This window comes from Eurypyga helias, unplaced genomic scaffold, assembly GCF_000690775.1.
Source record: "Eurypyga helias isolate BGI_N326 unplaced genomic scaffold, ASM69077v1 scaffold17117, whole genome shotgun sequence".
Lineage (NCBI taxonomy): Eukaryota > Metazoa > Chordata > Aves > Eurypygiformes > Eurypygidae > Eurypyga > Eurypyga helias.
The window spans coordinates 36,713-51,226 of record NW_010262507.1 but is presented as its reverse complement, the minus strand read 5'-3'; the positions used below and the strand labels follow the sequence as shown (position 1 = coordinate 51,226).

Below are 14,514 nucleotides of genomic sequence, written 5' to 3'. Positions count from 1 at the left end.
TCCCTATTTTGATTAGAAATGCTTGTCATTATTAATAAGGTACGTTTCCATAATTTGCTTGGTCATAAACTGAAATTTCTGTATAATTTGTGGCAATTTAGCTTAAGTCTTAGTAGTACCTTACTGTGTATATGGAGTAAAAAAATGAGTTGTATCACATCTGATGGGAAAACGAAGGAAAATTGTGGTGAGTGGTGAAATCCTACAACAACGAAAGGCTCACATGTAAGATTCAGATGCTTATCCATTTCAGCTGGTTCATTCTGGCTCTGTGTTTTTGAGTGTTATTCTAATATTGCTACGAAGTCCATTATTCAGAACATTCTTCCCGTGGTTTCAGATGGAGATGCTTGAATATAGCTCTTCTATTTGTTTTTTGAAGTAATCTCTTAGTTCTGGTCTCTTAGCCTTTAACGTTGGTGTCAACAAACCGTTTTGTACTGAGAACATGTCAGAGTGAATGTAAATGGCTTTGACCTAAAATAAAAAAAGGGGTATATTGATAGCAAAAATTACAAGCATCACACTGAATCAGCGTAACGTCTTACACCAGCCTGCCTATCCCTGGAGCCCAGGGGACCCTTCTGCCGGGTCCCCAGGATTTTCCTCATGTGCCCAAGTTTCCCAAGGTGACACTAACCCCCCTCCACCACCCCTCCCTGCTCTCCTGCTTGTTTTCCCATGTCCACGCTGACCCGACAGCCAGCCAGCATAGAAGGCACCTCTCCAAGAGAATGAGCACTTAAACCTCTTTTCCCTACGAAACCGAGGCCAAAACATGGCGAGGGAGAGCGCAAGGGAGAGTATCCACATATGTGACAGCGTAACTGCGGTTTCACATGGTTGAAAGACCCTGGGAGAGAGGGGAAGGGCAGGAGGGCAGGGAGTCACGTGGAGAAAGGCCTTCTTAACCCGACTGCAGAGAAAGGCAGCAGCTCTAAGGCGGTCTTGCAAAACCATCACAAAGCTTTGCAGGCACAAAGATGATGATCATCATCTTTAAAGAAGAAGAATTGATGGTGTTTTAGTAGCTAATTAAAACGATATAAAGTCATCCATCCTAGGCAAACAGGATTTTACAAGGCTGCCCTTGTTAGCAGCAGTGTCTCTGAGCACAGCAGGGAGCCTGGCAGCGCAGATGGGAGCGAGCTTTTCCTTCCAGGGTGTTTATGGGAGCGCTGGTGTGGGAGAAAGCAGAACACTGCTGCGTGACTGGTCAGAGTCCGCCGATTTAAGACAAAACTCCCCAGCCATCTGCTGCTTTCGTGATTCCTCAAACCAGACTGGTTTGCATTTTGTTAGGCTGGGAGTTGCAGGAATAGAGACCGAGACTCAGTTTTTAAATTCCCATTAGGTGTGCGATCTATTTTTCCCCTGTGAGCACTGTGGTCCAGCCTCCGCCCTGTGACATCCTTCACAAAATCAGTGTTTGTGCCATGAGTGCCATCCCTGCTTGCGGCACCAGCTCTCCAAGCCTGTGCCCGGGAAACTGTGCATTCGAAAAGCCAGCACTGTCACTTCCAAGCCAGAGGTGCAAGCTCAGGCTCTGGCGCTGTCAACAAGGATGGAGATGATAAAGAACAGCTTTTCCATGTCAAGGGGATCCCAACCCAAGAGCATTTGCTGTAATGTCTGGCTCAAAGTTGAGTTTTAAGATTACGTATTGCAACAGAGATGGTATGTTTGAAGCCCTTTAGTTCTGAAATATAAAGCATTTCTCCTTAGCTTTTAGGAAATGGCAAGGCTTCCCTCACGACTTCATAGCCTACTCATTGCAAACTGCTGGGAGACTAGATTGCTCGAGGTTATTTCATACTGTGAAGGCTATGGCAGGAGCAAACCAGACTTACTACCACAGACAACTGTCTGCATTGCAAACTGCTTTATACTGAATTTCATTTTAAAATTAATTTCTTTTTTACCACAATTTCATTTGCATTGGAAACTGAGAAATGAAGAATAATACGTTTATGTTTAATGGTGCTTCTGCTGCACTCAGATCTGGTGAATTACTCACTGGAACTATGACAAAGAAACAGTCTAAACAAAAGCAAAAAGGCCCTTACTAATTATACATAATGATTAAGATGTTCATTATTTTAACAGAAATAAGCATTTGACATTTTAAAGTGTGGTGGATTGGTTTTTTACTCTGTTTTTAATGCTGTGTAATCCATGGTTGATTTCCGATCTCTCCTTCTGAAGTGTTTGTAGCTCTGTCACAGAAATATTTACACAAACACCAGCGAAGAATTAGTGCACAGGCTGAAAATAAATAAACCACCAGCGTTTCCTAGGTCAGTCCTAAGAATAGTAATTAGTGACCCAGTTTCTGAACAGTGCTTTCAGCGGCAGACGCTACAGATACTTATCTCGACCCCTGGTTGTCAGACTAAAGATTATCCGCGTCCCTGGATTAGATTCTTACCTCTGCACCCAAAACTTTCACTAAATTTAATTCAAATTTCAAGCATGCGTGGGAGGCAGAATCACAGCATGTATATTTTTCAAAGGCACTGCTACGCCTTGCGAGCAGTAAAGCTCTCTCAGAAAACACTGTGTGCAGCTGCAACAAGGATATGAACTGGATGATCTTTAAGGTCCCTTCCAACCCCAACCATTCCATGATTCTGCAACAAATGCTGACAAATCCCCATTTGATACAAACGGCAGGTCTGACCACACTGAATAATGTACTAATTGTTTTGTTTTACCTGCTCAAAGGAGTGAAGTCCACTCTCCTTCCCTAACCGTACCATGTCTTCCATTATCGCTTGCTGCAGTTCCTGGGTTAAAACACAAAAATTCCTCATGAAACACCAGTGTCAACCTCACATACAATTAATGTTCATCAAGAAAACACATTTCTGAGTAAAATGCAATTACCTTATTGATAGTTAATACATAATTAGCACATAGTCTATTAAAGAAATGTACAAACATTACACTTAAGTGCGGTGATGTTAACTCTTCCCTCACTATAAAAAGTAAGGCTGTGTTTTCAAGAGCGTGTGACACAGGTGCCTAATTTGCAATCTTTCAACCATTTGCCAGACTTAGACGCAGAATTATTTCCCACAGAAACCAGTGGGATGACTCACTGGCATCAGTGTTCATTGATGTGATGCAACTCAGTTACTTGGCATCGGAGAGCGTGTGTAACGGAGGCTGGAGCCCTTCTTGAAGACACCTCAACAGACACAACCTCTCCTGCTGCCGTACTGTTGCTCTCCGCCAGACAGACCCCAATCCATGCCGTGGAGGAGTCTGCAGAGGTCTGTACGGTCAGTCAGCACATCACTGAATCCAGGTCAACTCTGCTTAATTTCAGTGAGGAAATAATCCTTATCACCGAGATCATTAATAACAGACACGTACTCTAACTAGGTTATGCTACAGTGAAAAGACATCCGTTCCGCAGACAGATCCAAAGACAAACCTTATTTTTACAGAGTTCTGCATACGTTCCATCAAACCCTCTTTTCTTTGCCCAGCCTGGCATAACTTCGGAATCGGGCACCACAATTCCCACCAGAAAGGCCTGCAGGTGAAGGAGAAGGAGAGCTGCAGGCAAAGGCTGAACGACACGCACGGCCCTACGGCGGAGTGAATACATAAACCCCTTGGATTTGCTACGTGTTTATCACTTCGTGTTTAACTGTGTCCATAATTTGCTAACACATCACAGTGAAGTATAGTTTCGTGTCTGTGCTTCTTCCTCAGATAAAACAGTCTCTGAGACTGTTCCTGCATTTGCCAATGACTTTAACACTTTGGGTTGCATTCCACTTGGGCGTTAATTAGATTACTTAGATTTTTCTCAGGCGTCAGCTGGGACAAACATAGCTCATATCATGCCAACTCCAGTGCTAAGGGAAGCCTCATGTTTGTGACCCACGAATGTAGAGGGATGAATTGCTGGTTTCAGAAACTGTACATGTTTGTATAAATCTGTGAATAAATGGGACAAGATTAATTAAAATGGGTAGGGAGTGGTCGTGGAGCAGCGGTGGCTTTGCCTTCCTCGGGCTTACCGCAGGTTACATGGCAAAGGAGAGCGTGAAAGACCCAAAGGGTGACACTGAGCAAATTTAAAGGCTTGATCTTTGGCCATAACATCCTCCCAAGCTGCTTAGGGTCACGCCAGCAGCTCAGCTCCTGCGTGGCTGCCAGCCAGCTCCCGAGCAGGAGGGAGGCATCGGGGCAAAAAGGTGGCGTGATCTGCTTGTGCTTTCCCCTCGTTCATGCCCAGCGCTCTGACTTCTATTTACAAAGCGCAAAGTAACAGCTGTGAAAATTTCGTTCTTACCTGCAGGCTGTCTCCATGGACATAGATCTGGGCAACAGGGTCACTGCGGATGTAGATATTCTCTATCTTCTCTGGTGCAATATATTCTCCCTGAGCAAGTTTAAATATATGCTTTTTCCGATCAATGATTTTAAGAGTCCCATTCTGTGAGGGGAAAGGAATGAGAGTTCCCGGAGAAGTTATTTAACCACAGAGACTCAGTAAGCAGTCTGCTTTAACAGAGCCACAAAACACTGACATACCAAGCTTACTCTGCAAAATGTAAAATTAATCCTTTGTAAAGATATATGTGCTTGGAAATTTAAGTTCAGTACTTGAAAATTTACATGGGATAATACAGTTGAGATAAGAACTGAGCATCCGGTCTGTACGCACAGGTAACCATTTCCCGATGTCTCCAGTGTGAAGCCAGCCCTCCTGGTCCAGCGCTTCGGTTGTCTTCTCTTCGTCTTTCAGATAGCCTTTGAAAACGTTTGGTCCTTTTACACATATCTGCAAAACAGTTAGAGTTGCTGATAAATTATTTTATTAGTCTGCTGTAAATACTAGCAAGTTAAATAGTAATTCATGAAAACTGAAATATTCTAAAGGTTGACTTAATGTCTGTGCTCCGGGAAACTAAAATATATTGTGTTATAAAATTAACCTATGGGTTTTTTTTCAAGCTAATAGAAGTATGAAGTAGAGAATGCAAAACTGATTTGTTTGAAGTTGGTTTGCATTCAGCTGGCAGTTAAAAAGAGTTATTTCACTACGTTTAATTTCTGTGCAATATAGGAGTATCAGCAATGCAGAAATCATGGCAATTCAGCTCTTCTTAGCTGAACTAATTAATTCAGTCTTAGCTTTTAAAGTAATCAGGCATGGCATTGGCTGGAAGTACTGCCACAGCCCCCTTTTTAATTAGTGTTTTGCTGCTCCATTGCTGAATTGACGTTTTCCTTTCCTGAGTGTCATACGTAACACGTCAGCAACCATGCACCTTACAGAGGTCAAATGCGTCTATAACTACATAACTACTTCATACAGGGTTAACTAGTGAGAATTTGATATAAAAATGTGATTTGCTACCTCTCCTTCTCCTTTGGAAGCAAAATAATTCAGCTCTTCCACATCCTTCAATCTGATTAAGTTACAGGGCAAAGGGGCTCCTACATGACCTGGAAATCAAAGTTATCAAGTCACTTCTCATCTCTCCTACAAACAATAACTAGCACTTCAGTAGCAGTTGCTTGCATAGCGGTAGACACACTGGATGTTCTTGCAGGAGCTGTGTCGGTGTGCAGACATTATTTCCTCGTTTAAGGTTGTGCACTGTTAAGACTGAATACCCAAACCTCCTACTTAGATATATATAATCCCTATTTTCAAACATGTCGAAACACCAACCGCGTGTCCCTTACCTGTGAGAGACTAAAGCCTTTCCTAAGCTTAACTCATGATAAAAGCACGCGGAGCTCTGGACCCACGTTGTTTTAATCACCTGGGAGTACCGACTGCAGTGAGCTACGCTGGACACGTTTCCCCCCACCCCTACAGTTTCTCCAAAGATGAAGCAAGGGCCGACAAGCACTGCGAGAGCACAACCGTGTCCCAAATGGGCCTGTTTTCCCCAGAAAGAGCCACTTGGAAACAGGGATTGGGAAGAGGAGTCACAGCTCTGCGTGACAGCACTTTGTGGGCTGTAGCTTTCGCGGGCTGAGGTCTCGTTTTGTGAAGGAGCCAGGTGGAAGCGTGATGAGGATGAGCTCTGCCCAGTGCTGGCCAGGGCAGGGTCCGGCGGGCAGCGAATGCCAGGACACACCACTGTCTGCAAGGGGCTGGTTTTGGTTTGAAGGAAACCACAGAGATGGCCAGTTGTGCTGGGAGAAGAAAGCATGTGCTCTTCTCCAGCCACAGAAAATGCGGGTTGGAAGGAAGGAAATGGTTTTTTGAATTTTGCCAAGATTCAAAAGCTTTGAAAGCCTGAAATATATAAAGTGTTGAGCAGCAGTGGGTATGTGCTCAAAGCCTGAGTTTGCTCGCTAAGTACCTGAACGTATTAATCTTTAGTTTGCTCCAGCATTTCATTACAACAACCACTCTTCTAAATTCACCTCCAGTGCTCTAGAGAGGACTCACAGGGCTGGGAGGGCAGAGATGAGTACTGCAAATAACAGCCTGAGGGACAATTCCAAACATCCCAGGCAAATGTGCCCAACAACTGACCCAGATGTATTTATTCTGGAGTAATGATACCTCTAAGAACATCGTATCTGATGAAGATTATCCACATGGTGGGAAATGTTGCACCACACAGAATTTTCTAAAGAAACGTACGTTTTTCTTTCTGGAAATGGTGGCAGAGAATTGTTACCTGATGTCCAGTCACCTGGGGTCGTAAAGGTGCATCCAGCTGTGCATTCTGTCTGGCCATAGCCTTCATAAACCTGACAAAGACACAGGCAGCTTTGAAGCAGTATGTATGATTTCACTATTGCAGTATAGGATCCTAAGAACTGCCTTCTGGTGCACAGTCCCAGAGCTAATCCTGCCAGCTGCAACACAAGGGCACCCATGTAACTCAGGGGCACTTCCTGTCTCTTACTGTACACAACATCTCCTTTACATGACTATGAATCACTGGGGCTCTGTAGAGCTGATAATAGCAAGAAGTTCAGCAATTAGCTTTTGAGTCAAGAAGTATGTTACTGTACAAGAGGAAATTATTAGTGGTTGAAAAAAAAGGTATTTTTGTGGGACGTTTTGAAAATACATCTTTTAATTTTTTTTTCGCCTCATTTTAAGCTCTTGAATGAGGCTTTTGATTGCTTTGGGCTTCCGAGTCAAAGAGAAATAAGGCAGTGGACATCTTCAGTGGGTTAAACTACCACCTGAAGAACACCCTTTTCCATTTGTATATGGAATAAACCTCACATAATGAAGTTCCTAGCAGAAGCACATTTAATTGCTGTTGGATCCATCCTGGTAAAGCTGTCCTAAATGCACTTCTGAGTTCCTATCCCATCTCCTTTCTCACACACACTGCCTTTCCTAGCTAACAGTCAACGAACACCTCCCAGCAGCTGCGCGAGCCCACCTGGCATCCGAGGGCGGCACGGAGGAAGCCCAGGACAGTCGGAGACGCAGGCGCAGCACCTGTTACTATCATGCGAACGTGCCCGCCGAGACTCGCCTGTTGGGTAGCATGGGAAAACAAAAGCGAGCATCACAGATGAGTACAGATGGCAAAACCAGAGGCATCTGCGAGCATTGCTTGCAGAGAGCTCGCACAAAATACTCTCCCTAGAACAGATGCAGCCATGCTATGGAAATAGGAACTGGCTCCGCATCTTTCCTTAGGGAGAAAAAGGTCAGCTAAATCTTAAAAGCAACGACTGTGTCCCTCGCAGGTAGAAACAGTGTCCCAGGAAAAAAAACTTTCGGCATAGGGAGGTGGGAGTCCCACATCTCTGGGAGGACGAGCTGCTTTGCCTCGATGCCTGCGGGCGCCCGGGTGAGCTGCAGCCCAGGTCTGTAGGACACACATCTGGCTCTGGGGAGCTGCTGGGTAACAACCAGACTCTTCCCCACTCCACTTTTCTTCGTTTATTTGCACCTCGGCATTTTTAATGAAGTGGCTTCTGAGCCATCTAAAATAACGCCGGCTCTTTTATAAGGTAAATGACCTTCAAGTATTTCTGGAGGGTATTACCTCAATTCCTGTGTCAGACTGTGCTTCTTTTTTTCTCCCTCTTCATTTCCTTTTTCTTATTCCAAAAGTAAAAAGAAAACCCAGAACAAAAAGAAAACAACCCCTTATTGAGACTGCCCGTCTCGCCAGATCCTGAATCAATATGCAGCCTGGCTTGCCTCATGTCTGTGCTCCCGTCAGCGCCGTGTGAACTCTGCTATCTTTGCGCACTGAGGACAACTAATCCTCAGATGAAAAGTACAGTCAGTTTCTTCAGTTAAAAATAAAGTGGCACGTCTCCAGATAAGTTATCCAATTAAAAAAACTGAAGCAATCAGAGCTTCCTGGAGTAGTACAGTGCCTGGAAAACCTGGTTTAAAGCCAACTTAATCTTTTTTCCCTGAGAGGGGAGGCACACTGCGAGGCATTCTGATTTCTTTCCCCTGTTGTTAAATCATGATTTACTTGTGCATTTTCTCTACACCTTCATTCTTGTTTTTCTAGGAAAAAACCCATTTTAGAATATGCCCAGTGGAAACCTGAACTTGAATCCAATCACATCTATAGAGAATCTGACAAAAACTCTGGAGCAACAGCTCTTCAATCATACTCCTCTTTTCATGACCACCATCCTGAATCTCAGACCAACTGGGAGGAGCCAGAAGTGGTTTTAATGCATTCCTCTCCCCTGCCTGTGCTGTGTGTGAGCGAGCAGAACTGGTGAGGGGGCTGGGGGGGTTCAGCCTGGAGAAAAGGAGGCTCAGGGGACACCTTATCGCTCCCTACAATTCCCAACTTATTTTATTTATAAATAAAAATAAATGTGGCAAAAGTTATTGGAATAATAAACTGTGCTCCATTTCCTTTTTCTGTTTGAATTTGCAGTCTGCTGTGCACTAGCGAGCAGCAGTTGCCCACAGTTCACCATCAGGCAAGTGGACCACACTGACTTTAGGGAAGACCAGTCATTGCTAGAAATGACAGTTCTTTGCCTTTAGACTCACTTCCTAAATTCCTTACCTGTATTTTATTAAAGAAAAGCTTATCCCACAAACTGTCATTTCTGATGATCCCACTTCGAACTTCAGCCTTTTTCCGTTTTGCAGCAAATTCCAGAATCCAGCGCTTGAGGGACGTGTCTGCCTGGCTGAAGATCTGCGGGAGCGTGGGGTGGCAGGCAGCACGGCACCCAAGAGAGAGAAAACATCAACAGCTCTGCTTACAATTACAGCCATACTGTTCCGCTGGTGCCAGGTAGGGCATCGTTACTACAGCAGCACAGTTAAATGAGACTGCACTATGGCTTTTTTATTGGAGGGAAATGAGAGAGTGGTCTTTTTAACTCCATTCCCTATTGTATATACTGTTTCTTCAGGGAAAAACAAAGAATGATGGTTTAGGCTTTGACTAGATCCACGACTGCTCTTTTTATAGGTTTTCTATGATAGGATTCAGTGCAATCATGAAATCTGAGCGTCTTGAATACTTGGCAGCTAGAGCAGGTATCAGTGCTGGCTGATAAGGCAATGGGGGTTGTGTTTACCTAAGCTTAATCACACCCCAGGATGAGCTACACCTCTACAAACGAGAAACGCCCAGTGCCCATCCCTCTAATGAGGCCCCAGAACCCCTGACCCAACAGTCCTGGCCTTGGGGAAAAATTAAATCAGTAGCTTGTGCTTAAGCTCATCTTTAGAGGATAAGTCTTCTGAGGAATAAATATTCCCAGCTGGTTAAACAGATTTAACATGATGGCCAGACACGTCTGTCTCAAATACCTACCAAGACCATCTCTCAGTTTTAAAGATTTATTAGATGCAAAAGCCAACCTCACATTTGCACTGCCTAAACCCTCATTGTCTTTTGGCACTTCCCAATGTTGAGCTGTCGTTGCCACCAGCAAGAGAGATTCCAGTTCCAAAACTGGTGAAGGGCACAGAAAGTCCAAGGGCATCCAGGTTTGACTGGTGTTTCTCTGATGAAAAAACCTCTCGTCTCTGGAAACGTCACTAGTGAACTCAGCACAGGGCAAGAGGCTAATGCAGAGGGATTTCATATTAACATGCAATAGCCACGTGTGCAGTCTGTGTGCATCAACATAATGCAGACTTACAGTGTGGAGCAGCAATATCCATTACACGGGGTAAGAAAGTGTTGGCAGCACGGCAGAAACCATATCACCTGCTCAGGGAATCTCCGTGACTAAGGGAGTGCTTTCACAGACTTACTGAAGGGACATAAACTGCATTATTACAGAAAGGGTAACATTAGCTCACCTTGTCGTACATCCTGTTTAACAGCCGCGGCACGACAGGGAAGATGGTTGGACGCAGTGCTTTCATGTCGTCAGATAAGAGACGAATATCTCCTTGAAAGAACCCAATTCGCCCTCCGTGGCAATACACGACAGACTGATGGGAAGAAAAAGGAACACAGTGACCCCTCGCTTTGAATCCCCATGGCAGAGCATCCCCCCAAGCGCAGAAGTGCCTTTCCTGAAGTTCTACTCTCAGTAAGGCAAAAATAGGGCTTTAGAAATATATATAAATGTAACCATAAATTTTGAACTGAAGAGAAACATAAAGATAGTTCTGGGCATGTATCAGAGACCACAATTCAGCATCTACCAAATTTGCCACTGTTTGTGGAAGAACAAGGAGCCAAAGCTTTTAGAAGGGATTTCCCATCACATGGGGATGGAGAGGTCTGAGTTACGGTCAGACTCTGGATCTGAACTTCTCTGAGGCCCAGACCTACCACAGCAGCTCACAGCGTGAGGACCTGCTGTCGATAAAGAAACGCGTATTAAGAAACACTAAAACATACTGAGCGGCAGACGATTTTTAGGTGTTAATACTTTAGTTTTGTTTAAATACAAGAATATAGACTACGTTAGCAATACAGTGCCTGATCCTGTATCCCAGAAATAGAAGCCCACTTCATAAAAGGTGCTTTACTTGTACGGAAACAACAGATCCAGAAATTTCAGACTTGGAAAGCAAACAGAGCACTCAGATCGGATCAGAATAGAGCTGAAGGGGGGTCAGGCAGGGCAGGCTGCCTGCGATGAGCCAACTAGCAGCTGAAGCAGCAGCCCTGGTAGTCAGTAACACCGCAGAGGACTAGTCACCAGCTTGGTAAAACGGGCATTTTAACACCGGAGAGCGTTGGGAGACCGGCATCCCTACCCTGCTTTTGGAGCACAAGCATCCTCAGCCAAGCGTTGGCGATGCCAGAGCTGTGTCCAGCCTACCAAGCCCGGAGCATTGCGCTCCCTCTTATGAGCTCTCCAAGGGAGAACATCAGCTCTCTTCAGTCAACCTTTCTCCCCCAGATAACTAAACCAGTTAAAATTTCCTTAAGAGACACTTAAGTCTTTTTGAGCTGGCCCTAAAACTCCGTGCTACTACCTGGAGTGCTCTGTCAACCAGCTAGAGACTGTCTCTCCGGCAACCAAAACCACAGGAATTTTATACATGTGATGTGGGTTTAACGAACATCTCAGTGCCAAATCTGTGTTCTACACTGCACAGGCACGTGAATTAAAAAGAGGAAAATACAGTCAATGTCCTCACTGGGAATTATAACTAACTACTAGAAATGTTTAGCTTTAAAAAATATCTCTCTATAATTTTAAGTTCCAGGAACAAATATCGTTAGCTAAAACTAGGGAAGGGGACACAGCGCTTGCTGTTCAGAAACTTTGAAAGATATTTTTTAGCCCTTTTGAAAGAAATCTCTATATTAATGAGCTTTTTTAGCAGAGAGGATAAACCTGAACATTCCTTGGGAGGCCTGCCCTGTCCCTTTCAATACAGCATCATCCTGCAAAATGAGGTTATTTCAAATGTTTCTGATTTTCTTTTTCCCCATCGGATGGGCTTTTTAATAATCATATTCTTGTTTGCTGGCAAAGCAAATTGCCCAAATAGTGGTGCCCTACTGACCAACTTGCCTTTTAAAATTAGACCTGCAAGTAAAGGTGGGCTGGGCTGTAATTCTCCAAATCTTCCATGGACTTTCCCTTCCAAATTGCAAGTTTTTTACTGGGGCAGAACATATTATTTCTGGCACAGCTGTTACTGAGAAGTGGGAGGCTTATATTCAGATGCTTGCCTGACTCAAAAACTATGTTTTCAGCCCAAAACAGTCCTCCCTGAGAAAGTACAGAGCTGCAACCTGATCCAGATCCAGTCTTCAGATATTGGATCAGTTTTTAGTTTGCAGCTTCTCAGACCAGAACTGATGTGATCGCCTCATCTGACTTGCCCAACACACCGACTGCAGCACAAACTACCACTGGTCTTGTCAGAAAGGGGTGTGAAAAGTCAGTTCTGCGGGCTGGCACAAGTTAGCGCTTCGATTTCCAGGGAACACTGGCTTCCAGTTTATGCCCACTGTGCGCTGCCCTGCCAGGAGGATCCGTGTGTCACACCACGATCTTTCTCCTCTTTTGCACCGTCTGCAAGTTTTTTGCAGATTTGCGCAATAAAAGGATTTTAGCTGATGTAGAAAATGGCACAAGATTATTTTTAACTCCCGTGATATCTGACCCTTTGAAAAGCCGCCCCCAAAATCGTGCAGGTAGCAGTTTCTGCTCGTTGATGAAGGGCTGTTTTCCAATCTTAGGGCCACTGGCGTAAGCTGGAGAGCTTGGGAAACTCTCCTGGAATCGCGCTGGACTCATGGCCATGTCCCCGAGACCAGAGGCCAGGCCCTGGTGTTATGCATGTGGCACTTCTGACGTACAAGCTTTTTTAGTGCTACAAGATATTGTTGGTTATTTAGTATTTTATTAATTTTATATTTTTTTCGGCATGGAAAAAGATGATTTCCACTGACACTAGGACCTTACCTGTACCATTCTCTCAAACATGTGTGCTAAAGGCAAATAGGAAATGTGTACATCCTCACAAGTAGGAGACCACTGACTCTGGAAGAAAACAGAAGGAGCCCCACGAGGCCTCATCAGTTCAGGTTTCTTACCTGTATAACTCGTTCAAACATGTGAGCCAGAGGCAGGAAGGAGATGAGCACATCGTCCTGTCTCGGAAAGATCACTTTCTGCAGGTGAAGGGCATGGGAGACAGAAAGGAAAGAAACACTGACAGGAAGACAACAAGAAAGTCATAAAACAATAAAAAGAAAAATGGCACCAGAGGAGCAAAAAGGTAAAGATTATCGAGAGAGGAAGGGAGCAGCGCACGAAGGGAAGCGTTAAGCCACAGCGCCAATGAAGCTCGTTAGCAGGAGGAGTAGAGAGCACAGAGATGTACACACAGGGCAATGGAGCGGTCTCTCCATGGCAGAAGGTGTATCGTATCCACACAGCTGGAAATGGAGGCTCACCCTCACAGAGATCCCACTTTGTATTCCCTGCTCCCTACCAAGAGGTGCAGAGACCACAATTTGGGTGCTCAGCCTCGTGCAGACCTGCAGGACCCTGGTGCAAACCTGTAGAATCCTCCTGGAAATCAGTGGGGCTCTATAGGTGCATCAGGGCCCATCAGAGAGTCACAGTGTTACTACAGTCAAGGCTATAGATTTTCTTTTTCCTTAGGTTAATCATGGATTTGAATCAGAATACATGGGGAAAATTAATGATTTTTTTTTTCCACTGCAAAAATTAAGTACTTTTGTTAGTGTTTCTCATGATTTTAAGTAAGTGATTAAAAGGTGATTTTAAGGGCATTAACACTGCCCCACAGACAGGTGCAGTGGGGAAAAAGAAGAGTGGACAAATTATGTGAAAAATAAAAATGACCGTAATCTTCAGTTTGCCAGGTTTTTAATTCTGTCTTGCAGGCTGAATAAACAAAGGCCCCGAGGGCCTTACCTGATCCATGCCCCTAAAGAAAAGCAGCCTTTCTAGCTGCATTTCCAAAGGTAAGGCTTGCCATAATATGGATTTGATTCCCCAATAACTTGCACCAAGGCCAGTGGTTAGTGGAAAATGGGCATAAAATCGTTGAGCTCACAGTATTAGCAGTTTGTACCCACTTTGCATCTCCACTGCCGTGACAGAATCGATAGTCTGTGACCTGGGTCATGGGGGTGGGTGGAGGCAGTGGAGTTCCTTCCTCAGGGAATGTTTTATTGAAGTTACATCCGGGTAAGCCAGATTTGGGCATGCCCTCCCAGCCCTTACCCAGTGAAGTCAAACGTGACTGACCACATGGGCGATTTCAGCATCGCGTTTCATATCATTTGATGCGTCAGTCTGAATTTAGGCATTAGGGTCTGAAGACCTGTTCCCACATTATTTCAAACTGGCCTCATGTTCTGCAAGCACAGTAACGCAAAACCACCAGCATCGCTTGCTATGCTGCTGCTTTTTCATTTTTATATATGCTGCTTTAAGTGCCCAGAAAATAAATGATTTGGTTTTAAATTGGAATAAAATGATGACACTAAACAGTACTTCACAGTTGTCCAGTTAAACATAAAAATGAAAACAGCTTCTTGGCATTTGAGAACATCCTTATAATCATAGAATCATAGAATCATAGAATCATAGAATCACTAGGTTGGA

General features: G+C 44.4%; 1 protein-coding gene across 4 annotated transcripts in view; it reads right to left on the bottom strand.

The window, feature by feature from the left end:
- Positions 1-336: 336 nt before the first annotated feature.
- Positions 337-14,514, bottom strand: part of ACSL6 (acyl-CoA synthetase long-chain family member 6) — a 27,162-nt gene continuing 12,984 nt past the window's right edge. For 2 of the 4 annotated variants that reach the window (XM_010155755.1, XM_010155758.1), the window contains exons 10-20: positions 12,838-12,915; positions 10,259-10,393; positions 9,003-9,137; positions 7,389-7,484; positions 6,666-6,738; positions 5,381-5,469; positions 4,685-4,801; positions 4,310-4,453; positions 3,440-3,541; positions 2,715-2,786; positions 337-477 (exon numbers count right to left, since the gene is read on the bottom strand). In XM_010155755.1, the coding sequence (XP_010154057.1) occupies positions 337-477; positions 2,715-2,786; positions 3,440-3,541; positions 4,310-4,453; positions 4,685-4,801; positions 5,381-5,469; positions 6,666-6,738; positions 7,389-7,484; positions 9,003-9,137; positions 10,259-10,393; positions 12,838-12,915 (1,182 nt within the window). Of the gene's footprint in view, positions 478-2,714; positions 2,787-3,439; positions 3,542-4,309; positions 4,454-4,684; positions 4,802-5,380; positions 5,470-6,665; positions 6,739-7,388; positions 7,485-9,002; positions 9,138-10,258; positions 10,394-12,837; positions 12,916-12,968; positions 13,047-14,514 lie in introns of all 4 variants that reach the window. The other 2 variants (XM_010155756.1, XM_010155757.1) reach the window with 2 other exon arrangements.